Source organism: Aotus nancymaae, unplaced genomic scaffold, assembly GCF_030222135.1.
Source record: "Aotus nancymaae isolate 86718 unplaced genomic scaffold, 86718_ANA_hifiasm-v0.15.2.pri h1tg000007l, whole genome shotgun sequence".
NCBI lineage: Eukaryota > Metazoa > Chordata > Mammalia > Primates > Aotidae > Aotus > Aotus nancymaae.
In genome coordinates, this window is record NW_026988418.1 from 18,454,409 (window position 1) to 18,482,275 (window position 27,867).

Below are 27,867 nucleotides of genomic sequence, written 5' to 3' on the forward strand. Positions count from 1 at the left end.
TCTGTGTTGATTCAGGTCTGGATGGTGCATTCCTAGAGAGCAAAAGACAGTCTTGGTCTTGGATCCACTTGCCCTGTGTGCACTGAGGGCTGTTAGGTTCCAGGCGCTGGGGAGGGATACAGGCTGGACAGACATGTTGTTCCTCCTGGAGCATCTATTTTAGTGGGCGAGGACAGAAAACAAACCAGTCACTGATAGAATACTGAGAAGATGCCATGGAGGAAGGGAATGGGGTGGGGGTGAGGTCAGCAGAGGTCTTGCTGAGAAGGTGGAGGAAACGGGCATGAGGACAGGGCAGAGCAAAGGCCCTGGGAGGGGGATGTGCCTGGGGGTACCAGGAGGCCAGAGAGGTAGGAGTAGTTATGAGGTGGGGGGTGCCTCAGAGGGGACAGGGCCGAGTCAGGTGAGACTTGAGGGCCACGAAGGGGTCTGGCCTAGGAGGAGTGTGATCTGGCCTGGATCTGAACATATCACTGTGGCCCAGCTGCTGAGCTGAGAAGAGATGACCAGGGCCTTGTGCAGAAGCAGGGAGACTGGAGGGTCCAGGTGTGGGGGCGGGGCTCAGGCTGGGGCTGGAGATGTGGTGGATACTGGAGTCTGAAGGGAGCCTGCAGGCCTGGTGTGTGCATGTGGGTGGGAGAAGGGGAGGATGGCACCAAGGCTCGGGCCCCTGGACAGATGGAGTTGCCATTAAGTGGGATGGGGCAGGCTGTGGGGTCATCAGTTTCAGAGGGAAGATGAGTTTGGCATTGACATGGTAGGCATCTGTCTGTCTCCATGCCCCCTCAAACCAGGCATGAAGCAGGAGCTCACGTGTTTGGTCAGTGAGGGTGCAGGACCGCCGAGGCAGGAGGTGTGGGCTGGAGATAAGCGGTTGTGTCCCAAATGGGCCCTGAGCTGGCGAGGGCCGTCTGCACTTCGGCCCCACAGCGGGATGTCAGGGCAGGAGAGAAATGAAGTCTGGGTGGGGGTCCAGGCCATGACGGACATGTGCTTTCTTCTTCTCCTTGGGCTCTGGCAGGTCACCGTGGCCTGCGAGGAGGGCTGGACCCTGACCGGCTGCAGTGCCCTTCCTGGGACCTCCCACGTCCTGGGGGCCTATGCTGTAGGCGACACGTGTGTGGTCAGGAGCCGGGACGTCATTACCACAGGCAGCACCAGTGAAGAGGCTGTGGCAGCCATTGCCATCTGCTGCCGGAGCCGGCACCTGGCGCAGGCCTCCCAGGAACTCCAGTGACAGCCCCACCTCAGGACGGGTGCCTGGGGAGGGTCAGGGGCTGAGCTTTCAAATGGTTCCGACTTGCCCCTCCCTCAGCCTTCCATGGCCTGGCCCGAGGGGACGGGGATACTTACACCTTCCTGGAGCTGCTGGCCTGGCCCTTGCGTGGGGCGGGCTCCTTGCCTGGAACTCACTCATTCTGGATGCCCCCTCCTCTGGTGGAGGTGCCAGGAAGCTCCCTCCCTCGCTGTGGAGCATTTCACCATTGAAATGGTGGAGCTGTGCTCAGGTTCTGCCAGCTGCTCCCAACATGCCGAGGCCTGTGAGCAGAATGACTTTTATTGAACTCTTGTTCCATGCCAGGCATTCAATCCTCAGGTCTCCACCAAGAAGGCAGGATTCTTCCCATGGGTAGGTGAGGAGGTGGTAGGGGCTGCAGGGACAAGCACTGTCGGGGGGTGAGTGCTCACTGTGGGGAAGCCCCTTAGGGCTCCCTGATTAATGGAGGCTCAGCTTTCTGGATGGCATTTAACCAGAGGCTGGAGACTGTCGTGTCCCTGGTGGTCATGGGCTGTGCCTTGGTTTCCTGAGCCACCCTTGCTCTGTTCTATGCCAGCTTGTGCTAATAGCCAAGGGGTGGCCTGCAGGGAGCCATCACCTCGACTGAGTCTACAGTGTGCAGTGGTGCACCCACCGTCTCAGCCAACCCGCTCCACTACCCGGCAGAGTACACATTTGTACCCCCACTTTACAGAGGAAGAAACCTGGAACCAGAGGGGGCATGCCTGCCAAGCTCACACAGCCAGGAAGTGAGCCAGAAACCCAGACTGCGCTGGCTCTGAAGCCAAGCCTCTTCTTACTTTACCTGGCTGGGCACCTCATTTTTACAGGTAACAGTGAAGCTGGGAAGGGGAACACAGACCAGGAAGCTCAGTGAGTGAGGGCAGAACCATGCCTGCAGGCACGGCACTTTTCCCATATCACCTTGGCCTGATTCACTGTGGCCTGGTGGAGATGCTTCTAAGGGATGGGGCGGGGGGAGAGGGACAACTGTCCCTCCTTGAGCACCAGCCCCACCCGAGCAAGCAGACATTTATCTTTTGGGCCTCTCCTCTCTGTTGCCTTTTTACAGCCAGCTTTTCTAGACCTGTTTTGCTTTTGTAACTTCAAGATATTTATTCTGGGTTTTGTAGCATTTTTATTACTATGGTGACTTTTTAAAATAAAAAACCAACTTTGTCTTGACTCTTGCTTAGACTTGACTGCTTAGGGTGATCCCTTGCTTATACTAGGACCTGGGTAAGTTTGTTAAAGAGTTGAGTAAGCCAGGTATTTGAAGAGTACTTGTATCTTGAGTACAAGTATTTGACAAGTACTGGTGATGTGAGTTTATTCCTACGCCCGTCCTGGGAGTGAAATGAATGTCTTCCTGTAGTCCCCTGACCACCCTGGCAGTCGAAGTGCCTCCTCCTTGGTGACGGGTGCCCTACAGCACGCTAGATGCTCTGTTGTCCTGATCTCCCAATGCCGTTTTCATTCTTTTCTCCCCAGTACCTGGCACAAAACCTGACCCAAGTATTTACGGACTGTTAGTGCCAGATGCTTCTGTAATGAGCCAGTGCTATGTCCATGGCCATTTTTCATGATTTACAATTCAGAACAGTCTCAGGCCGAGTGCAGTGGCTCACACCTGTAAATCCAGGTACTTTGGGAGGCTGAGGCAGGAGGATTGCTTGCGTTTAGGAGTTCAAGACTCTGGGCAACATAGTGAGACCCCAGCTCTATAAAAAATTAAGTGCATGTGATAACACATGCCTGTGGTCCCAGCTACTCAGGACGCTGTAGGAGGCTTGCTTGAGCTGGGAAGTTGAGAGTGTAATGAGCCATCATTGCATCACTGCACTGTAGCCTGGGTTACAGAGTGCATAATGATCCCATTCAATGTGGGACCTCCCGGCCCTCCATTCTAAGGCTAGTGAGCACAGCTGTCTGAAGCAAGTGCTATCTCTACACAGCCCATGTCATCAGGAATCTCAGGCAAAAATCCTCCCAGATTACATTTTCGGACAATTCAGTGTCATATATGGAAAGCATTCAAGAGTTGACAGATGGCAATGGCTCGAACACCCTGACTGTGTATCATCTCTGCCCATTGGAACCTATGCCTGTTGTGCAGCCCTGGACTCTCACTCTCCTTCCCCTCCCCAGGATCAAGTGTCAGCTGGTTAGATAGCCACACCGACAGCCCTGTGATTTTGTAACAACTTGGTTCTTGCAGAGGGTTGGCAGATGATGGTCACCAGGAATGGGGGAGGAAGGGGCGTGACTTGCAGGAAGAGGAAGATCTGGACTAGCAAATAGGGAAGGGAACCCATGTGAGCAACGCTGGACACTAGGACTGAGACGGAGACCTGTGCGATCTAGCAAGAAGCCCAGCGTGACCAGTGACACAAACCCATGTTGGGGACCACTTGGGAGAGCGGAAAGCTTTGCTGGAGATGAATGTAGACCATCGACCTAAGTTCAGCATCTTCCTCTAAGCTTTGCAGATGAATCCTGAAAGTCAGCCTCTCCAGACGAAAGAACAGCAAGAGGCTAAGAGAACCCACAGTCTCCTTTATCAGTGTAAACTGCTAAGAGGAACCCTAATACCATTTAGCATCAGGCACAGGCCCATGCTGTTCCCCCGCCCACTACAGCTGTATTCTGCTATATGAGAAATCGTGAGACTCCAACTCTTATGTTTTTGAAAAATTTATTTTATACTCTTAGAAGCTAAGAACTTTGCCACGCATGAACCAAATTTTGAATTAAGGTTCTTTCCTAGTGTATCTACTTCCTTTTGAAATTTTATAAACAAGATTTTATACACAAGAGGTAGCAGAGGAAAATTCCAGTCTGCTTGTTCCAAGCTCAAAAGGTAACCGCACACACCTCAATGTTAGCAGGGAAGGTGGGGCAGGACAGGGTAAGTCTGATGATACGGTGCTCTAGTTCCTAAAACTGATTGTAGTTGTCAGTGACTGTGAGGACTGCAGGAGAAGTCGTGGTGAGATGCCCGCTGGGATGCTTGTTTTCTTTCCCAGGATGCCTTCAACGGGCAGAATTGGCCATCCTAAGATCGGCCTCACTAAGGGAGCTGCTTGAGAACACACAGCATTGAGTTAATTGTGCAATTCCTGCTCTGTTTGCAGACCATTTTGAAAGGTTTATAAAAACATCATCTTCATCCAAAAAATTGGCAGTAAAAATGACAACTCTTCCAAGGTAAGCCTGTCATAATTGTCACTGTTGTACTACATTAAAAAAAGTCATCAGCAGGTTCACTGACTGTAGCTGTCAGAAATCAAGTGGTTACCAGCAAAGTGAAAACGATGGTCACTGCAGCAACGACGTAAGCAACATGAACCGAAGCATACAATATACACTGTGGGCGATCCTGATGAAGCTTTACAGTGAGGACAGCAGGTGCTGGGGTGTGGAAGGCGTTGTTTCCATAGGAAATAAGGGGACTAGAAGTGGCGATTTCACTCCTGATTTTGGGCTCCTGAGAGTGCAGTGGCCAGCGATGACATCCCAGCGTGGATCATCGCCAGCATTTCAAGGTCATGTCCCACACAATCTCTTGGTGAGGATGGGGGTGGAGAGAAGGTGAGGAGAGGGTAGGGGAAACAGTAGGACATGAAGCATTCATGTACTCAAAACCAATGCTGGAACATCACATTTCAAACTGCAAGAACATTGGAATTGTCTGAAGTTTGCCACTCGCTTCTGTCTGTTTCTCTAAGGGTACAGTTCTGCTCTTAAGTGCTGGCCCTTCCATCTTTAGCGTGTTTGACAAAGGCCATCACAAGCCTCCAGGAAGTCACAGAATAACAAAGTGAAGTCTGACGGCACAGAAACCCTCACTGTCAGATGATGAAGTGACTGGGCCATGGCGAGAGCACAGCAATGAGACGCCATCTGCCTGGCCACGTGCCCACACAATGCCACAGCAGCCAGATGGGCACTTTGAGGCTGGCTGCGCCTCTGTGACTTGGCAAATCTCACTGACAGTGGAAACCTGGCACTTCCTAAAGCTCCCTAGTTCTGTGCACGGTGAGATGAAAATAAGGCAGAACCTGTAACTAAAGGCAAAACAGGGCTGAAAATGTGAGCAATTCAAAATACAAAATGTACAAAATATTTATGAAATATGTGGGTGTAATTTTTCTCCCCCACCAAAAAGGGAGCTGGTATAAATGAATGAATGGTGTTATACTTTGGAAATACAACTAAATAGATGGTTATTCAATTGCTTTATATTTATTTCTGGGAAAATAAATCTTAAACCTTGACTGTCTTTTCAGTGTTAATTAGTCATGTTGAGGAGAAACAATTCTCTAATTCCTTCTCTGCATTAAAATTACTATGAAACTCACAAGCAGTATGTGCCAACTCAAATGGTTAACTTCATATACAACCAATACCAAGGGTTTCAGTAATTATGTTTTAAGCAAAAACAAATGATTGCAGATCACATGATTTAAGACTACAGTTTATTCAATATGTCTCCAAGCATTAAAAAGATAATTTTGTGAAGTCAAACTCAGTAAAATTATATCTTAAAGTGCTTTTATTTTGCTGTTTTAAAAATCTGTTTGGGGAACAACTCATAACTTCTTTAAGTGATTGATGTCAAAGAATCCACCCTGTACTTCTGGAGAACACAGCATTTTAAAAATTGCTCTTTTCAATCTAAATTATATCAGAAAAATATCTTCAAGAGCTTAATATTTACCAATTTTTCATCCTGATCCTGGTAACCTTTCATCAAGATTCAAGCTTATGCATAGGGTTCTCATCTAGACCCATCTGAAATTCTATACAAATAGGGAGACATATTAAATACAAAGGTCTGTGTAAATTGACTTCTTTAACTACTATTTTACAATGAAAAGGAATTTTATCACATGTTTACATCATTTTAAATTGGATATTCCTGTTTAATGTTACTGCAAGATTAAAAATTTGCCCCCACATATCTAAAAGCAGCTTGCTTTTTTTCATAAAATATAAAAACCAAAGGAATTTCTTTTGTAGCATCGTAGAGAAAGCAACAGCTTTATGCTCACTCTTGTATGTTTGTGTAACAAAAAAGTCTGCCACTGGCTTTATTTCTGAAAATCTCCACAGAAATGTGAATCCACATATAGACCGTGCTCCCAGGACAGCTGATCCACATGCCGGAATTCTCCCACTGCCAAACAGCTCCCAAACCTGCTAGCGCCTAAAAACGCTTTCCTTGAGAAATATGCGATCTGCCAAAGTCACAGCAGCTTTCCCAGTCCAATCTGCAGGCTCTTCCAAAGGGTTCAAGGATGAAATTCTGACTCCAAGAAGGTGCTGAGCATCCAGTATTGTGACTTGACTCCTCTCAGACTGGGCACGTGCCTCTAGGGATCAACATCATCAAGGTCACTTCTCAACTCGCCAATCATCATGGGAGATTCTGAACCCTGCAGAAAAGAAGAGGAAGCTAAAGTTCAGATGGTTAGAGAAAAGGTTTTCTAAGGCAACTGAATTGTGTTCTAAAATTTAAACATGTCTTCGTCTGGCAATTTAATGCAGTGTTTATCAGAGGGTAAGGAAACATGGTAACTATTACATCTAATATTTGACAACTCATGATTATGTAAAACATATACATTTCTATGCTCTCATTCAGTCAGTGAAACAACCCAGTGACTTGTCTAAAGTCACAACGCTACTCCACACCCATGTGAGAAGACAGAGCAGTGATAAAGCCGGGAGAGGCACTGGTGACTCCCTGCCCTGCACCTGTTAGAGATGGGCTCTGGGCCACTCCTGGGTCTGAAGGCTGCTTCTGTTACCATCTGTGCAGCCTTTGGCTTACACATGTGATTATTCTGAATACTCACGTGTGCAGTGGGACTCATCAAGCTGGGGTGGGGAGGAGCAAGGACAGTCTGGAAGTGACAACCTAAACTGAGTGAGTTTGGGGCGAGTAGGAGGGGCCTGAGGTGGAAGGAAGAGAGTACATTTGATAAATGAAATTCAGAAAATGGGGTGGGGAGCTGCGCAGGGGCCAGATCAAGCAGGACTGGGTTGAGGATTCTGGCTTTTCTCCTCAGAGCAAAGGAAAGCCTTTTAAAGGTTTTAGCGTGTGACCCAGAGAGAAGCAGGAGTGGAGGTGAGGGGATCCTTACAGAGATCAGGAGACGAGGGGCTTAGACAGATGGAGGAAAGGGATAAGCACTCTTTAAAAGGGAGCTGTCTGGGATGACATGGGGGTGCTGTGTGTGAGATAAGGAACACTGACTGAGGGCCAGCTTCGGAGCGGGCAGGGAGGAGGAGCTGGGCACATCGAGTCTGAGGTCTTTAAGGTATGCCAAGTAGAGATGTCAGGAACAAGAGAGCTGGCTGTTCATGTCCACAAATCCAAGGTGGGTGCCGAGAGAGTACTGAGTATGGGCAGGAGGACACAGGTCGGAGACTCCATGAACCTTTACTGGTGGCCTCGAAGAGGCTGTACTAGGAAGGAGATGGAGAAGGAACAGCCAGAGGGTTTCAAGGAAAACTATGAGAGAGAAGTGTCAGGAAAGCCCCGGAAGAGAGTGATTCAAACAGGAAGGGCGCCAGGAGCACCAGAGGATGCCGAGGACTCAGCTAAGATCAGGCCTGGAAGCTGCAGGCCACCTGTCACCCCAACTGTTGAGGTGGAGAGAAGAGGGAGGGTGTAGGGGGGAAGAGGCTGAAGAACGAGTGAGATATGAGAAAATGGGGAAAGTGAAGTTTAGAGAATTATTTGAAGTTTGGCTGCAAAGAAGAGGAAAGAAGGCAGGGGCAACAGGAAGAGGCTTTGACAGAACAGAAGAGAAGCCAGTGTGCTGAGACACTGCTGGGAAGGGTCTGGCAGGCAGGGAGCGTTCCGGATACTGAAGAGTTACACGCATGTGCACAGGCACACTAGAATGCAAAGCTCTGCCAAGACGGGCAGGGATGAGCTTTGGGTGGACAGAGGCAAACTTCCCACTGTCACAGGAGAGGAGACAAGAACAGAGCAGATGCTTGGGAATTAGTGGCCACAGGAGCTCTCCTGTGACCACTTTTATTTTCTCTGCAAATGAAGCAGGTGATGAGGTAATGTGCGGAGTGACCTTGGGCTAAGTTACATCACTGTGCTGGGCCAGTTACCTTTCTGTAAAATCAGGGTGACAGTTCCTCACATGGTGGTTATGAGGATCTGAAAGATAACACTTAAAAAAAAAAAGACACCCACTACATCAGCAACATTCATTTAATAGGGCCTATTCTGTACCAAGTACTGTGAAGGGATCACAGAGGAGACCACTGTTAAGGAAAGTTACAGGCTACTGGAAAGATGCAATAATTACAATAATTACATTGTTCAGTGTTTGCACACAGTGAATGTTCAATACATATTTATATTCTTTTTCTACTGTCATGATTGGTATTAAAACTGTTTTTTTTCTTTTTAAAAAAATAAACATCAAAATTTTCTAGGACTCCCCTGGCAAACAGGTGTATTTAAAGAGCATGGGAGCTTTTCTTTTTTTTTTTTTTTGAGACGGAGTTTCGCTCTTGTTACCCAGGCTGGAGTGCAATGGCGCGATCTTGGCTCACTGCAACCTCCACCTCCTGGGTTCAGGCAATTCTCCTGCCTCAGCCTCCTGAGTAGCTGGGATTACAGGCACGCGCCACCATGCCCAGCTAATATTTTGTATTTTTAGTAGAGACGGGGTTTCACCATGTTGACCAGGATGGTCTCGATCTCTTGACCTCGTGATCCACCCGCCTCGGCCTCCCAAAGTGCTGGGATTACAGGCGTGAGCCACCGCGCCCGGCGGGAACTTTTCTTTCATGCGTCCATGTTTCCGGGAAGGCTGGTGAGAGCAAAAGAGGGACTTTCAGTAACCTGGCAAAATAAAGTGAACAAGCTGGAACAAATTCACCTGTGGCCTGCCTTCATCAGGACTACCTGCATGTTGATTAGGGTGGCCAGCCACAGACACCTCTATGAAGGCCTTGCATTCACTTCATACTGCAGCACTGCTCAGCCCTATAAACACACGGTTAGTGTGTGCTGAACTGAGATCACTAGAGGGCAGAGCTGGTGTCTCTTTGGACTCACATTCCAGAGGAGGCATCTTGTTTTCCTGGACTGTGGAAATTCTTTTTGGAAAGCTTAAGAGCAAGGCTGCCCTTTGCACACAAGGACATGCTGACAGTTATACCTGCTGCAGATGCCTGTCTCCGTTCTCATTGGCAGGACTGCTCTCCGACCCATTACTGCTTCCTGATTGCTCTTTTTCATTCAACAAAGCTGTCGCATACGCTAATGTGTCCTGCAGAAGATTCAAACACAAGACGACAAAGTTAAGGGCCATTCAGTGGCAGCAGCAACCACTAGGGAAGACCACCTTTCATTTGGCCTTCCGTGGTACCAGAGGCCTGAGAGTGAGGCCTTCATCACAGCCACTAGAACCCCTCAACCCCTGTTCACAACCCCTGTTGTGACCAGACTGCCCAACCTGTATGACTTTCCTTCTAGGCAAATAATCTGCACATATTTGCATCAGTGTACACCAATCTATTGTCTTTTCATAGAAATTCAATTGTTTCTTCTGCTTATTCTCATTTTCAACTCATATCTCTCTTCTCAGAGGTTGCAGTTTCTGAGAAACACACTGAGAATCCTCCATAAGGGATTTAGATCACACGAATACAAGAAACTCTCACCTGAGCTGAAATGGTTCGCTGAAAGGTTTTTCCAGTTGATGTTTCATTAGAGACATTACTCTGTGGTGTCCAATAATGTTCTGACATCTGCGATGAAGGTCAAAAATGCCATCAGAGGTGACAAATAAGCCCCGTGAGTTCACAGCTTCTACCATTAGATATTGAGTCTTAAAAGCATCCAAAATAGGTACAAGTCTACTCAGACCTTCCATCACATAAGGTGATTCAAGACCTCAGTCAAATATTGCTTCTTACATCATCATCCCTACCTTTTCCCCTATGAAGTTAAGACATATGTATTAAGACAAAGTTAATGCATACAAGATATACAAATAAACGTGCGAAATCTGAAAACACTTTAAGGTTAGTCTCCATATTCAGTTTCAGAGACTTTTCCTGACAAGATGTGCTATTATTGATTCCTATGTTGCAGCTAGAAAGATTCAGTGTTCAATTACCTTCTTCTGTAGCCACTGCACAGCCCAGCTCCAGTGGTGGGAATTCTCCTTGAAGTACTCCTTAGCTGCAGGACACCTGGTGACCGAGGAGATTTTTGTTAGTCAAATTCTTTCTTTGCAAATATACTTGTTCCTAGTACTTCTCTATTTTGAAACGTAAATGCTAATTTCATTAAAATTCAGTTGTCTTTATATTTATGATTCTACTTAAATGGGGTTCCGAGAGTAGTCAAATTCATGAAGACAGAAATTAGAATTGTTGAAGGGAGGAATAGGGAGTTATTCTTCAATAGGTACCGAGTTTCAGTTTCAAAAGATGAAAAGAGTTCTGGAGCTAGATGGTGGTGATGGTTGCACAACAATGTGAATGCACTTAAATTCACTGAACCATACCCTTAAAAATGGTTAAAATAGTAGATTTTATGTTATATACATTTCATCACAATTAAGAAAAAAGAACCTTCATTTTGCAGTCAATCAGCCTGTGTTCAAGTTTTTGCTCTATGATCCTAGGCATGTCACTTAAACCACCCATGATACATGACTCACGCCTGTACTAACCGCATGAAGTTGTTATAAAGATGAAATAAGATAATACAGGCAAGGTTCTTGGCACAGTGCCTGGGTTCACAAACACTCAGGAGCTACAGGTGTGAGAGGCTATTTTGAGGTTAGGGACCTAGAGCCTGAAGAGCTGGAAGCTTATTGAGAGACCTTGAGTTGAAGCTCATGAACTCTTGCTCTTAAGGCTTCCATATCTGCCCTGATTCCTGACCTTCTAACATAGGGTCTACTGGGTGAGCTTTTCTGAGATTCTTTAAGATCTGCTACTCTTTTAATACTTCCCCTCATATTTTTTTGAGATCATTCTAATAGGTTTCTGTACCTTCCAAACAAGCATGCCCTGACTGAGTCAGATTCTCCAAGTATCAAAACCGGGCACATGTTTTTCTTCTGGTCATATTTGACTTGTAATTAAAACACCATTTCCTCCCTGCATTTAAAGTTGACACTTACTTTTGAGCAAGAGTGACAAGAAATTTAACACACTGGTAGCAGCGACTGCTGTCCACATGATTACTGTGGTGCATCAGAGCTGAAGGAAGAGAAGAGGACATTGTAACAATAAAGCACTCAACTGAAAGTGGCTCTGAGTAACGACAAGCTCTCTTGTTCTAAGAATCGACAAACTATTTTAACAAACTGATAAGGAACAACTTAACTAAAAGCGTGGCAGTGCCTGACTTAACAGAATCTCCAAATTCTAATGGGTAGAAACACTACTTTAAGTATGTTAAAGAAAAACATACATGGTGCCACAAGTTTGACTTTTAGGAGAACTGAACAGGAACAAAACTTTTTACTGCCTGATTATTCACCTAGAGACTTTTCCACATACCTTATTACTGACAGTAGTTATAACACTTTTAGTTTGATAAATGAAATTTTATGATACTAGGGTCAGTGCAGCAATTATCACCTGGTCTGTGTTTTAGGGATTTAACCATAAATAGGCCAGGCATGGTGGCTCATGCCTGTAATCCCTGCACTTTGGGAGGCCAAGGCGGGTAGATCACTTGAAGTCACGAGTTCAAGATCAGCCTGAGTAACACGGCAAAATCCTATTAAAAAAATGCAAAACTTAGCCGGGCTAGTGGCATGTGCCCATAATCCCACCAACTTGGGAGGATGAGGTGAGAGGATCACTTGAGCTCAGGAGGCAGAGGTTGCAGTGATCTGAGATCATGTTACTGCATTCTAGCCTGGATAACAAAGTGAGATCCTGGCTCAAAATAAAAAAAATAATACTTGGTCCTGCTCTTGAGGAGTTTATAGTTTTTTAGTTCCAGAGAGCCTGTGTATGGCTCTGACTAGAGTACACCATTCCAAAGGGTGGCCTGAAAAGCTGAAGCTACAAAACTTTTTAGCTTAAATCTCCTTTCTACAACAAAAGGAGGCCCTAAATCTCTTAATACATAGCAAAATCTAAAATAGACTCAGATTAAGTGGAAATACAGGTAAATGGTGGGAGCTGGCTAAAATTATTCTTAACTAAACCTTTTCTAATAAATAGCTCAGGAAAGTCAATGGAGCCTTCTGAAAAAGAAAGCCCTGCCAAAAAAACTTAAGAGTAGACAGTGAAAATATGATTACGCTCGCACCATAGGTAAAAAGACATTCACATTTCATGAGCCTGACGACATCCTGAGTCTCAGGTTTCAGTTTTTCTCTCCCCAGTGGCTACAGAATACATCAGGGAGTGGGCGTTAGCTTGTTGAATAAAGTTCACAGCACTCCTGAATCCTACCTGATCTGGTAAAAGAACCCCAAGCTACACCTTACTGACAAAAAGTGGGAGAATGTGTAGGGTGAGAAGATCCCTGGGTGTTAATTCTTTTGATCAGAATGAGGGAGCCCAGTGGCCCTGACCAGATTTGTACTGTATGAGTCACTATAGATCCACCGAGAGCAGCAGGTGGCAGAACTGGCCCGAACAGTAGATTATCCACATATTTACTGTAGACATTTGTGCATGAGGCCAGGCATACTTGCCTAGTAATCCATTTTCTGTCTCAAACACAAATTTGACTCGCTCTACTTGTATGGGATCTTCAATAACCTGTGAAAGGAAGAAACAAAAGTTAGTAAATGAAAGAAGGAGCTTGTGTCATAGCCACGGGTACTTTTTTAAATAATTCTACTCAAGAGATTAATTTAGTGTTTAACTACAACAACAACAAAACCAATACAGGACAGGCACAGTGGTTCATGACTGTGATCTCACTATTTTGCGAGGCCAAGGTAGGAGGATCACTCGAGGCCAAGAGTTCTGAACTAGCCTGGGCAACAAGTGAGACCCCATTTCTACCAAAAAAAAAAAAAAAAAAAAAATTAGTTGGGCACAGTGACATGTGCCTGTAGTCCCAGCTATTTGGGAGGCTGAGGCAGAAGGATCACTTGTACCCAGGAGTTTGAGGCTACAGTGAGCTATGACTGTGGCTCTAGCCTGGGTGCCACTGCACTCCAGCCTGGCCAACAGAGGGAGACTCTGTCTCAAAAAAAAAAAAAGGAAGGAAAAAAAAAAACAAACCCAATACAAACAAATACTACATCACTGCCACATATCTCAAATATATCTTAAAACTAAGATAAAAAACTATTAAGTAATACATAAAGATCCGTTCATTTCCTACATATGTGTTGCTATGAACTAGATCTACAGTTCTCTGTGGGTTATGAGGACATATACCCTATGATCCTAAGGATAAGAGGTTTATGCTTTCACTTGCTTACTAAAAATGTGAAGTTCTGCTATCAGAGCTGTATTTCTAGTTCTTAGTACTGAACTGTGCATGGTATATAAACTACCAATATATACACTGTTCATCTACCAACAAAAGTTTTGATAGATGAACTATATATATGTTTGTTTGATAGATGTTTGTTTGTGGTTGATAGATTAACAATACACAGTCCTACCCCTAAGAAGCAATCATCTACCAAAGTTTGTAAAAGCATTAGAACCAAAAGGAGGTAAAGAACTTGAAAAGTAAGCTTTTAATAAAGGGCACCTATGATGTCTTTTCTTACGCAAAACTCTTTATTAAATGCCCAGTCTGTGCCAAGCCCTCTATGAAGTATAAGGAATCCAAAGGAAACCCAGGCCCTCACTCTCTACGGAACCTCTGGACCAGACTCACGTAACACATAACCAGTCACCAAATCCCACTGATTCTCTTTCCGTAATACCTCTTGACCTGTCTGTCCCTTGCCCCACCACAGGCCTTGTTATTTCACACTTAGAATATTCCCAGACTCCTAAATGGTCTTCCAATTCCCAATCTTGTATCCTTCTTTAGTCCATCCTTCAATGTAACTGCCAGAGGATTTTTTTCCCCTGCTCTTCATACTTCTGAAACTGGAAAGCATCCTACAATTGGTTACATTTCAGTTTCATAGCTCTTAAAAATATTTTCAGTAGTACATATATACAATCAATAGTGTCTGAGATTTGATGATAAACTGTAAAGCCAGAAATTCACCTCTGAGGATGACTGTAAAGTTTAACCGTAATAACATTTGCGCTAACACAATGCCTTCTCCACTGTGAGGCCCTGGCAAGGGTTAACCATCACCTAGCACTCCCCTTCACTCTCTGCACCACAGCTGCCTGTGTACTTATCTCACTCCCTCACTCAACTGCGAGCTCTGACGAGGCAGTTTTACTACTGCTCACCTCTAAACCAAATGCATTAAACACGTGACTGACGTGAGGAAGGCTCAATAAATGCATACCAAATGAATGGAAAAACAATAAAAAGACATAATTTTTTATTTATAAACACTTGTTGACTAATACATTCCTAAATAAAAGTGAATCAGAACAGTTATGACTTACCAATATTTCATGAAGTAGTTGGAACGTATTCTTTAACTCATGAGGTGGAGCTGTTTCTAGTTGGTTCTGAAATATTTTTTAAAAGCACAAAAATTTCAGTGGAAAAGGCAATAAACAATGCTGGATCCAAACCCTAGTTCTATCACCATCTGGCTGACCTTGAGCAAGTCAACTCCCCTTTCTGGGCCTCAGTTTCTCAAATGCTAAATCTGGAACTGAAATAAACAACCTCTAAGGTTCTTCCAGCTGCAACACTCTGATACTTCACTATGAAATTAGGAAGGAGGAAAGAGAAGAGATTTCAAGTCACTAAACAGATCCGATTTTACATATGTCCATATCCTAGTGTGTTTTCCAGAATATGCTGGTAGAGCTACAAGAATACAAATGAGAAGCTGGGTGCGGTGGCTCATGCTTGTAATCCCAGCACTTTGGGAGGCTGACGCAGGCAGATCACCTGAGGTCGGGAGTTCAAGACCAGCCTGACCAACATGGAGAAACCTCATCTCTACTAAAAATACAAAAATAGCTGGGCATGGTAGAGCACGCCTGTAATCCAAGCTACTCAGGAGGCTGAGGCAGGAGAATCGCTTGAACCTGGGAGGCAGAGGTTTCGGTGAGTGGAGACTGTGCCATTGCACTCCAGCCTGAAACTCGGTCCAAAAAGAAAAAAAAAAAAACAGATGAGAATACTCTGAGTTAAGGATGCTATGAACAAAGTACATAAAAAGTCAGCTTATTAAATAGAAAAATGTGCCAAGATACACTAAGCAAAAAAGGTAAAATTCATAAAACACACTCCCCTTCAGCCATTTTAATAACATTTATATGTATAAAAGGTGGGAAAGACCACTGTGTTAAAATACCACACTTCCAAGAGGCCAGGTATGGTACTAAGTGAGCACTTCACGTATTATACCACCTCAGCGAATCCTCACAACCTGTGAAATCAGTCACAGAGGAGGAAACTGCCCAAGGGCATATAATTAGTAACTAGCAAAGAGAGGAACTTAATCAATTCTGACATAGGCCTGTACAGAAAAGGCTGAGGGCAAAACATATTGTAGTAAGAGTCTAAAGACATAATCCACTAATTGCCTGCTTCTTGTTAACACTACATGTATCACCACTACAAATACTGGTGCAGAAAAGAAGGCATGCAGGAATTCTGTGGGCAGAAACTAATATATACACACTGTAAATGCATACAAAGAGGCCTGGAGGGAAACAGCAATGTAACAGTGTTGGTCCCAGGGTAGAGTGGACAAGGATGACTGGTGGTTGACTTTGGTCTCATTTCCCTTTTATTTATTTATTTATTCTTTTCCCAGTCTATATTTTTTTCTTTTGGCCTCATTTCTATGCTTAAATTCTCCGCAAAGAGAGTGTAGTAATTTATCTATGTAATTAAAAATTAAAGATTAAAAATGAATCAAAATGAGCCTATGCTATTATGATTAGGAGAAACAATTTCCGAGAACAAGCACACTGCCTTGGGGCAAACAGATGCTCTCCTAGAGTCTCACATAAAGGCTACCTGGCTATGACTAGTTTAACTGAGGTCCTACCTTAATGAAATGCAGCATTGTGAAGGAAAAATGCTCATTACAGAAACAGCAGTACACCACCATCTCAATGAGCGCCAAGAGCGAACCCGTCAGCTCCCGCAAAGCAAACATGACCTGGTGGGAGGACATAACAGAGTCAGCTCTTCATGTCACAGGTAACAGTCCATTTGTTGTTGCTGCCTTTAACTCAAATCTACCCAGATTTTAAGATAATTAACACTGCCTCAAAACAGGGTTTCTTAACTGTGAGAAGTCTATAGATAGATTCCAGGGTGTCTAAGCCTGACTGAAATTTTACACAACTTTGTGAAAATGTGCACTTTTTTCCAGGAGTTGTTTACATCAGTTTTTCAAAGGCAAAAGCTCCCACAATTAAAATAATCACCAATTTATCCAAAAAATATGAAGCCAAAAAAAAGATGTATTAAATAGCACAACACTGTTGATTTACTTTAAAAAAAAAAAACAGAATTACATTGTTCATAGATTCACATATTATGTAAATCAGTTAGGAAAGAAGGACTGGAAGATGGCGTCCATAGCTGGGGCGGCTCTGTTGGAACGGGAGGGTCGGATTCAGGATTGAGCCACACAAGTGCCACGATGGAGAGCTGAGAGCAGCTCACCCCATACTCCTGAGGTTTAATAACATGTGTGGTTCATAGTTGTAGTATTCCAGGACCAGGGACACACAAGAGAGATTGGGGTCAAAACCTCTACAATGAATGAAAAGATTTTGATGGGTGAAGTGCCATTTACCTCCCTCTGGGGCCCTGATTGGTAGCTGGCTGGGCTGGACCTGGAGGTATGGACCTTGGCTGAAGAGAGGACTAATAATATTCTCTTCCACCAATTATTCTTTTTGACATGTAAGAAAACTTAATTAGAATAATTTCTTCTCTTAACAATATTCTTCATGCCAAACACAACTAATAACAAAAAGCAATTTTCCTCAAATAGAAAAAAATGGCTTTAGAATAACAAGTACATACCTCTAACAGGTAAGGTTTCCCTTCAGACATGAACAACAAGGCTTCTACCTCCTCATGGAGGGGCAGGAGAGGGCTTGAGGGAGCAATGCTAATGGGTGGTCGTTGCTTAAATACGCCAGGAGCTTTAGGAGACCAAAGAAACAAAACAGAACCTGTCTCACCTGGTGTTACTCCACAGAATACATACCCATAAGACACTGTGCCTCCTTCAAGACTTGCACACACACTGAGTACTCACAAAAGCGGATCCCTCACAGTCTAGAGGATACCTAGTGATTTCTACTCGATAATATCTCAAAGAGGTAAAAATATAGTCTACGAAATAGTGCCAAAAGCTGCCACTGAAGAAGTGAAGACACTTTTGTTCCTCAAACAACTGTTCTCAAATAATGGCCAACACCAACTATGCTAAGCGGAATCAACCATATGGAAGGAATTATCTCATTCGCTAGAAAAATCAGAATGCATACTCTAATTTTCTTTACAAAACTGTCTGGACTCACGAAATTAGGTAGCTTTGTCTTTTTAGATGAGTCAGAGTTTAGTAAGCAAACTCTACCTTACAACCATCCAAGTGTTCCTCCAATGTCCCTTTAGACAACAAACATTTCTCTGTCAGAATGATGCTCTCTGTTTTTTAGTTTCCTGCCATTAGATCTTCCTAGTAGCTTCTAGGTCTGAGCTTGCATTTATGCCTTGGCTTCTATGCTACTAACTAGCTATACGACCTTGTGGAGGTTACTCAACCTTTCTGTATCTTAGTCTTCGCATCCATAGACTGGGACGAACACTCCTCATAGGTTTGGTATGGGGATCAAACACGGTAAGTTTAAAGCACTGTTGTGCTTTAAACAGAATAAATTTAAAGCGCAGCACATAGAAAACACTGAAAAGCTGTTTGGTTGTATTATTACTATGGTTGTTGTTACTATCATGACAAGGCCTGGGAAGAGTATAAAAACAGTACATACATAGGTTAGGACACTGGATAATCATATAGGACAATTTGTGTTTTTGCTGTATTAAATGATGACTGTGGTACTAATTCTGGGAGACAAAATTGAAAATGCTACCAACTATATCTTACATACAAATGTATTACGATGATGTGATTTATTTCTGCATCCCCTTTGTTTTTACAAAGTACATTATCCCATTATCTTGTAATACCTGGGGAATTATGTTTTTAGTATTTTGCACTGAAGATCAGAATGATCAGGTGGCTTGGTTAGGTTCACACAGCTAGAAGACTCGAGCCCACACCATGGCTATGTCCCCACAGTATCAGCTCAAATTAAAGTGACAAACGAGCTCTGAATTAGCCTTTAATCCCAGAGGTATTAAAAAAAACTTATATACCTCTCACCTCCCCCAAATAAATGATGACTCATTTTCTCTTATGACAAACTAGTAAAATATTACAAAGTTTAACATGAACTCAAACAAAAATTTTAAGTGAATTTTAACTAGCAAGTAGTCAAATGAGAAACAAGGGAAATTCACTTAATTGCTAATATTATTACTCCCCAAACTAGACAAATTCAATACCTCTTTATTTTAAGATATGTTAAGCTTACCAACATTCCTTTGGGACGAGACATCTGAATGCAAAACAAGTAATGCCACTGTATTGTGAAGATTCCCAAATTCTCGTGCTTGTGCTGAACTCCATCGACGTATCTGTCATCAGAGAAGATAAAGTGGCTGTCAGTGTTTTCGTTAGAAATAATATGAAGAGGAAGGGAGAGGGTTTGCTGGCTCATAATATTCTGGGCTTTAATTATTTCTCAATGCTTGATAGAAGAGGTCAAAGTACAAAAAAACCGCAGGTTTTAAGCCAGCTCAAAGGGTTCTATTAATTCATATTCTAAAACCAGTCCATTCAGGTATTCACTTTAGGTACTGAGTGCTTACAATGTGCCAGGTAATCTTCCTGGGCCTCAGTATAATGGAAAAAACCCTGAGGCTGGAGATCTGCAGGTCTGGCCCTGCCTCTACCACTCACTGTGCTGTATAATGTGGGTGAATTCTTCACCACAACAATATCTGAGTTCTTCATGTACTGGCAGAGATAAGGCTACCTCCTTATTCTGACTACTTTGTGATTTTGAGGACCAAATGAAATATTAAAAGTGAAAATGTTTTCAAAAGTAAAAATGTGCTCCATAAATGCAAAACCGTATTAATTACATGTGCAGCTGAATTATAGTGAATTTAAATCAATTGCTAGTGTCAACGGGGTCTTAGATATGGAAGAGCTTAAAGTGGAAAAGGGATACTGTAAATCTCAACATACTATCAACACACAGAGCACATGACGGTGTCAGTACTTGTTTTTTAACACTGAAGAGGAAGCTGAGCGGAAGCCTAGGCTGAAAATCTGTCTTTTGTAGCCTGTGCAATGTGTTACATACAGTGGAAAAGGCTCAGGCTTTGACACCAGCAGAGCTGGGTCTGAATCCCTGCTCCACCAACGCATTAGCTTTGTGACCTTGGACAAGTTACTTAACATCTCTGAGGTTTAATCCTTGCCTGAAAATGAGGATGAAGCGGCTTAATTTTACCGAATTGTGAGTAACAAAGTATACCACCATACAGTGATCAGTTGTATCGAGTACTTAACAAGTGCTCCATAAACAGTACTTATCATCACCGCATGTTAGCATTTCACGTATTTTCAATCTATCAAACAAAATATAATGGATGGGAGAAACATAGCATTAAAGGAATTTCCAACAGGAGAGTTTGTTTTGGATACATTCAACCCTATTATGACAAAATAACCTCAGTAAGCCGAGGTGGGCAGATGGCTTGAGCCCAGCAGTTCGAGACCAGCTTGGGCAACTTGGTGAAACCCTGCCTCTACACGAAATACAAAAATTAGCCCGGTGTGGTGGCATGTACCTATAGTCCCAGCTACTAGGGGGCAGAGGAGGGAGGATCACTTGAGCCTGGAAGGTCTAGGCTGCAGTGATCCCTGATCACATCACTGCCTCCAACCTGGGTGACAGCAGCCTAGTGACAGAGTGAGACCTTGTCTCAAACAACCAACCAACAGAAAAACCCAAAACAACGTTTTCATTTGAACAAGAGTATTTATTATCTCTGCAATATCATTCAGTATATAACAGCACAACTTCGCATTTGAATTCTGTGTTTTCAGCGTCTGACTTAAAAGGACCACCACCTAAATAGTCTTGTTCACAGCCCCAGAGAGGAAGTAGAAGACCCCAATGCCACCTACTCCTTAAAGGTTTTTGAAACCCCCTCCCTAGTCAGAATCCATCTTTCCCTTTTATGACACTCACACTTCACATTTTGATTGACATTCTAGTTAGTAATTTCCATGGGTTATTAGACTAAATCCTATGGAGAAGTTGTAAAAATAATTTAACTCCAAAGAATTTTAAAGTCTCTATGGTACTAGTGCTTAGACTTTTATGAAATTAAAAACATTTATCATCTATGAAAAGAAACACAGTGGCTATGAAAACCATAGCCATTCCATTAGAAACATAGAAGTAGTCCTTACCTGATTGTTTTGCCGACTGGCCCCTAGGAGAAAGCTGATCATGTGTCGCAGAGCTGAATGCCTCAGAAGAAGATCTCCAGCCCTAATACCTTGCTGTCACAAGATATTGAGAATAACAGATTATATTTCTATAAAGACAAAAGTTTGTTTTAAAAACACAGCTAAATAAGAAGTTTTGAGGAGTCAATATATTTTTTAAAAATAGTATTTCTGTATAGAAAGTACCTGTTAAAATCTAATTAAAAAAACTCCTGAGACTCACACTGGTTCATAATAACTACTAAACAATTAACTCCAGTTTTCTTTCTTCTTCTTCTTTTTTTTTTTTTAAAAGAAAGAAAGAAAAAGAATAAAGAAGAGGAGGAAAAAGGAAGAGAAAGAGAGAGAGAGAATGGAAGTATTGCTTTCTTGCCCAGGCTAGAATGCAGTTTAGCAATGGGTATTGAAAACCTCTTTCATACCAATAATTATACTTGATGTAAACAGGAAGGAATAAGGGAAGAAAATAACAAACGAGCAGCCAACCAATATTTCATTTAAACCTATGAAATGCTATGCGATTACTGAGGAGTGATTTACTTCCAATTATGTAGTCACTTATGGAATAGGTGTGAGGTGGTAATGTATGTTTTATGTATTTGAAGTGGAGACTTCTATAAATGTTTATTAAGTTTACTTGTTCCGGGTCTGAGTTCAAGTCCTGGATGTCCTTGTTAATTTTCTGTCTCATTGATCTATAAAATCGTTAGCTCTTCTTGTTACATTGATCCTTTTGCCATTATGTAATGTCCTTCTTTGCCTCTTTTGCTCTTTGTTACTTTAAAGTCTACTTTATCAGAGGCGAGAATTGCATCTCCTGCTTTTTATTTGTTTATTTTTATTCTCTGATTGGTTGATAAATCTTCCTCCTTCTCTTTGTTTTGAGTCTTTGTGTATCGTTGCATGTGAGATGGGTCTGGATGCAGCATAGCAATGGGTTTTGGCTTTTTATCCAATTAGAATATATATAACTTTAATACTAGCATTTGATGCTAGCTGGCTGTTTTGCCCATTAGTTAGTGTAAATTTTTCGTTGTGTTAATGTTCTTTTCTTTTTGATATATTTTTGGAAAGGCTGATATTGGTTGTTCCTTTATATGTATAGTGCTTCTTTCAGAAGCTCTTGTAAAGCAGGCCTGGTGGTGGTGAACTCTCTAAGTACTTGTTTGTTCGCAAAGGGTTTAATTTTTCCTTCGATTATAAAGCTTAGTTTGGCTGGATAGGAAATTCTGGGTTGAAAGTTCTTTTCTTTAAGGATGTTAAATATTGGTCCCCACTCTTTTCTGGCTTGTAGGGTTTCTGCTGAGAGATCTGCTGTAAGTCTGATAGGTTTCCCTTTATGGGTAACCTGACCTTTCTCTCTGGCTGCCCTTAGTATTTTCTCCTTCATTTCAACCCTAATAAATCTGGCAATTATGTGCCTTGGGGTTGGTCTTCTTGAAGAATATCTTTGTGGTGTTCTCTGTATTACCTGGAGTTGAATATTACCCTGCCTTGCCAGGTTGGGAAAGTTTTCCTGAATATCCTGAAGAGTATTTTCCAACTTGGATTAATTCTCTTCATCACATTCAGGTACACCTATCAAACGTAAATTAGGTCTTTTCACATAGTCCCATATTTCCTGGAGACTTTGCTCATTCCTTTTCATCCTTTTTTCTCCAATCTTGTCTTCTCGTTTCATTTCACTGAGCTGGTTCTCAACTTCTGATGTCCTTTCTTCTACTTGATCAATTCAACTGTTTAAACTTGTGCATGCTTCGCGAAGTTCTCGTGTTGTGTTTTTCAGCTCCATCAATTCACTTATATTCCTCTCTAAATTGTCCATTCTCGTTAACATTTCATCAAACCTTTTTTCAAGGTTCTTAGTTTCTTTGCATTGGGTTAGAACAAGTTCTTTTAATTCACAGAAGTTTCTTATCACCCACGTTTTGAAGCCTGCTTCTGTTATTGGAACACACTCGTAATCTATTAAGCCTTGTTCCGTTACTGATGAGGAATTGCGATCCCCTGTAGAGGGAGAGGCATTCTGATTTTGAGTATTCTCTGCCTTTTTACGCTGATTTCTTCCCTTCATTATATATTTATCCGTCTGTTGTCTTTGTAATTACCGACTTTCTAACTAGGTCTCTGAGCAGACGTTCAACTTGTTGATTCCCAGCGCCGAAATCTGAGCAGTCCACTGCGCCGGCCAAAATAGCGGTGTTAAGATTGATGGTGCTTTTCTGCCTGGGAATCTCCGGACTCTGCACCAAAAACTGGCATGCTAAGGCACCAGCAAAACCACCGCGCCGGCCACAAGAGTCGCCCTGGCGACACGTGGGGCTCCTCTGCTGGGAATCTCCTGGTCCGTGAGCAACAAATATTCATCTGAAAGTGTGGCGTCCTCTCGTTCTCTGCGCTTTCACTGGGAGCTAGGAGCCCGAGCTGCTAGTGATCAGCCATCTTGGATCTCTCTCCTATTACTTTTTTAAAAAGTTTTAAAAGTTTTTTTTAAAAGTTCCAGTTTTAATGCAGACTTCTACTGCTATCAATGAGCAACTATACTCACCTTATCAGAATTCTTACAAGTAATATAATTCACAAGCTTTTTAAGAAGAAACATCACAAAAACATATAGAACTTTACTAACCAGTCTGAAAACTTTTTAGAGTATAAATCCTCTGTATTAGGAAAAGATATTAGGAAAGAAATTATTTACCTTTTGCACAAAAGTGTTGAACAGGAAAAAGTACTGAGCACAGTTTTTACAATTTTCTGGAACGTCTTTATCCAGCAGAGCAAGTAGTACCTCCAGCAACTGATGAAGGCTTTTTAACTGGTTAGAGGAAAGATAAAATTACATGAAGAAAAACAACATAAGACAGACATTTATAACAGGATTAATTTGAGGTAAATCATCATAAGAACAAAAGGAAAGTCTGATTGATACAATCCAGTCTCAGATTCAGATGGACTTATGCTTTGAAGAGCAAAAACAGAATTAACCATTTTACCTTCCAGAGAAAGATTGGTACCATAGCAATAATTAAAAGAAAAGCTTAGTTTCAGTTCCTAGATTTTAGAGTCAAGGGCATGATGCTACCGCCGAGTCACATTTTCTCCAGAGCCAGTATCTCTCTGTCTCTTAAAAAAAGGTGGGGTGTTTAGGGAAGACATTTCTGAATCCCTCCCTCCACTATGTTGCTTCTTCACATAATCACAGATGCAAAGAATAAAAAACACAGACACAGGCATAGGGGCTGGAAACCAAGCCAATGGAGCAAATGGAGAGCAACAGCCTGACAGAATGACAACGGTGATATCGACTCAGCCGTGAACTTACTTGAGAGCCCGCTGACGCCTCATGGAAAGCTTTGAAAAACATTTTATTTGTTTAGAAACCATTTTGGTTATGACATTGCTTCTTCTTTCCCTCCCACCCCAACTGTTTTTGGACAAGTCCCTAGAAGTTCATCTGTGATCTAGAATTAAGACCAGGCTTACTACTCTCGTTAGTTCATTTCCTCTGAAGATGGTATTCATACTCTGCAAATATTCCCATCCATCCTGTCACGCCCATTATGAATACAGTAAAATTTAGCATTTACACAGCACTTCAGTTTCAAAGTACTTTACAATATAAAGTGGGTGGCAAGAGGCACCATTTCCATTTGTAGGGGGGAAATAGACATGAAAATCCATCAGCTGGGCATCAGACAGAACTCACTGAGCAAATGGCTTCCAAGTGCATGGCTGCCATTCCCTTCTCTTTCTGCCACCTGCTGTCCTGTCTTTAGAGGCTGGTGGCTAATATGCTACAGCCTGACCCCATCTGTAGAGAGGCCGCACTAACTCTGCCTTTATTCTTTGTTTGGGTTGGTACATGGGAGGAAGGAGGAGAGTGATGTGGTCCTTAAGTTAAGAATTCTTGATGCATCTTAGAAACTTCCACAGGGGATGGAGCAGTGGCATTTGAACTGTCCTCAGCAGCTCCTATGGCTTGTATTCTATATTCTGCATCCAGGTAGGGTTTTGTTTAAAAAACAGTTCTGCTATTTAAGCTGTTCAAAACCACTGCCTTACAGTAAACCTCAACTTCCTAATGATTCCCGGAATTGAGACACAGTCTTTTAGGACCTTCCTAACGGGCATATCTGACCACCTTGTTCATGGAACTAAGTGCTTGGGTGGCAGGTACTATATCTGGATCAACATCCTCCTTACAGGACTTACTCAAAGTTGCACAACAAAGCCAACATCTGCATTTGAAGCAGTAACTTCTAGAATCTGTTAGTTCATTGAGGAACAATGCCTCCAGCTAACATTTATAAGGAGCCAATTTGTTGTGAAAATAACATTTTTCAAAGTTTTCCATGTAGTGTCAGCTGTTTGAAACAGCAAACTTGGGAAGTAACTGCTGTATCTGTAAGGACTTAACGCCCCTGGATGAATGGCACTATTTGCTTTGGTTGCCAGCTGCAGGTTTAGGTCAGGAAAATAGCTTATGAGCAAAGAGACAAGGCCAGAGGTGGCTCGAAATGTCTGCTGGTCTAGATGAGTCTCTAGACACAGATTAGTCTCAGTTCAGAGAGATCTAATACAAATTCTTGAGAGAGGACTCTGAAAAGGGAATGTTTCTAGAGACAAAATCCCAAAACAGACCAAAGCAGGCCTGAATTCCTGGCCTACCCTGCTGTTTGGTATGTGAGGAGGAAGGGACAGAATGCCTTCTCCCTGGCATGTACCAAAAAGTCAGTTCACAAAAGGTGTATTTACGTGGCAAAATTACCAGACTCCAATCCTAGGCTCTTTCTTATTACCTGCAATTTAAAACATTTGGTAAAAACACAACGTATAAATAATGTTTTAAAAACGGGACCGACCTTATCCTGATAAAACAAGGCACTGTCTAGGGTTTTCTCCAGAATGGTGGCCACAGCAACTCGTACTTCTCTCACACTGCACTCCAGTAAGAAAATCCTGAAAGAAAGAGAGATGGTATGAGAAAGCAAGGCACACTGCCATGACCTCAACCTTCCCAACATAGGTCCCACCTAACCGCCAAGAAACAAAAGCACAGTCTCCTGACGGTATTAGCACTTAGAGGCCAAGTGGAGCTTTCCAAGGTCACTTCACTTCTGCTTATTCCTGGTAACCGTAATGCTACATATTAGCCAACAGGGCTCTGTTCAAAATTCACTAAGATTCTAAGTGGCAACTGTAAGAAAGTTTACAAGATAATAAGTACTCCCATAATGTTTAGCTTTAGAGGTCCAATCAGACTCAGGCACAATTCTCTTGGAAGGAATACCTAGAGGATGCAAACAGATCCAGAATATGGGGAGCTCTACAGAACAGTCTTCTCCCCAAACAAATGGCACAGCATACAAGGGGAAGGTGGGGGGAGGGAGGCAAAGGAACAACTGATGGTCAGAATAGCCTTAAGAGACACAGAAAGCAAAGGCCATGTGTGGACTTCACTGGTTCCTCATTTGTGCAAACTCAATGGTAAAATGACACTTCTGAGACCTCTGGAGGAAATCTGAACATGGATTGGGTATAAGGTGATATGAAGGAATTAGTAATTTTGTTGGTGTGATGATGGTCAAGTACTTACATTTTTTTTAACTTTTCTATTAGAGATAAACTATACCTTCAGATACATGCTGAAAATTTATCATGAAATGATATAATGTCTGAAATTTAAAATCCTTTAGAGTGAAAAAAAAGGCCTGCATGTAGGTTGTGTGTGACAGCTGAGATAGCTAAGACAAGACAGGCAAACGTCAACAACTTGCCTGGAGCCTGGAGCCTGGGTACAGGAGAGGGCTCATTCTGCCTACTTCTATGTGTGTTTAAACATTTCCACAATAAAACGCTCTTAAAGATGTAAAGCATCCTTTGTGTTAGTAGTTTGAACTCTTTAGATCAATCTGTAAGCAACATTTACTATGAATTATTTTTTTTTACAATTAGAATTACGTTTAAAGAATTGCTTTAAAAGAAGACTACACTGAGGGGCTGATCTAAAAGAGAACACTGTTTATATTTAAAGTTACTAAAATATTAGTACAGTATACTTATTTTTTAGTTGTAAAAATGATAACCTATCTTAAAAATTATAAAGAAATAAGTAATCAGAAAAAAAGATTATTAAATCTTCAAACATGAAATCACAGCAATTGATAGTGATGAGTAATTGGTCTTTATAAAGAAAGAAACAAACTAAAGTTTCTCTGGAGATATTTAAAAGCAGGCCTGCTTGGATATAAGGGAATGAATAAAATATTTGCTATGTTCCTGCCTAATGGATGATGTTTCTATAACATTCTAATGCTTGCCTAATGCTCAGGAGTCCTATTGGAAAGATATTTTGGAATCAAACTAGAAAAATGGCTATCTCTAATGTAAACTCTAAAGGGACAGGTATACAGCACACAGCACTTCAAAGAAATTTTTACTGACTTTTTTAATGAATTATATGGATATACGCATGCACACATGTATAACTGTTTGAGTGCTTGCTATTTGCCAGCCTCTTTTTGTCTAGTAGGGAATGAACTGAACCTGGCCCTCAAGAAGCTGATGTTTTAGTGGAGGAGATGCGCAGAAGACAGGGAGCGGACTAGCAGGCAAACATCTGTTAGACTGGTTGACTGGAAACTGCCTCTCAGAGCAAATGCTAAGCAGGCTGATGTCTGAAGGAGAAGCCACTTACTATGCAAAGAGGGGAGGACAGTGTTCCATATAAGGAATAACAGGTGAAAAGACCTTTAGGCAGGAAAATAAGCTCAGCAGGTTCAAGGAACCAACGAGCTAGTAAGGCTAAAGCCTGATAAGCAAGGAGTGAGTCAAGGAAAGCCTGGAAAGACAAAAACCAGATCAAGCAAGACCTTGAGGGTTATTGGGAAAATTTTG

The 27,867-nt window shown here is 42.5% G+C and overlaps 2 protein-coding genes across 3 annotated transcripts in view; one reads left to right on the forward strand and one right to left on the reverse strand.

Annotated features, from left to right (window-relative positions):
• PCSK9 (proprotein convertase subtilisin/kexin type 9) overlaps nt 1–5,404 on the forward strand; it is a 28,049-nt gene extending 22,645 nt beyond the window's left edge. Inside the window, exon 12 of the mRNA XM_012442561.2 lies at nt 1,022–5,404. Within this exon, the coding sequence (XP_012297984.2) occupies nt 1,022–1,237 (216 nt within the window). The 3' untranslated portion in view covers nt 1,238–5,404. The remainder of the gene's footprint in view (nt 1–1,021) is intronic.
• USP24 (ubiquitin specific peptidase 24) overlaps nt 3,958–27,867 on the reverse strand; it is a 162,684-nt gene continuing 138,774 nt past the window's right edge. For both annotated transcript variants that reach the window (XM_012442560.3, XM_012442559.3), the window contains exons 56-68: nt 25,833–25,929; nt 23,669–23,785; nt 20,932–21,024; nt 18,977–19,079; nt 17,400–17,521; nt 16,408–16,521; nt 14,840–14,905; nt 12,994–13,060; nt 11,458–11,536; nt 10,441–10,516; nt 9,983–10,069; nt 9,478–9,588; nt 3,958–6,717 (exon numbers count right to left, since the gene is read on the reverse strand). In XM_012442560.3, coding sequence (XP_012297983.3) covers nt 6,655–6,717; nt 9,478–9,588; nt 9,983–10,069; nt 10,441–10,516; nt 11,458–11,536; nt 12,994–13,060; nt 14,840–14,905; nt 16,408–16,521; nt 17,400–17,521; nt 18,977–19,079; nt 20,932–21,024; nt 23,669–23,785; nt 25,833–25,929 — 1,195 coding nt within the window. In that variant the 3' untranslated portion in view covers nt 3,958–6,654. The remainder of the gene's footprint in view (nt 6,718–9,477; nt 9,589–9,982; nt 10,070–10,440; nt 10,517–11,457; nt 11,537–12,993; nt 13,061–14,839; nt 14,906–16,407; nt 16,522–17,399; nt 17,522–18,976; nt 19,080–20,931; nt 21,025–23,668; nt 23,786–25,832; nt 25,930–27,867) is intronic.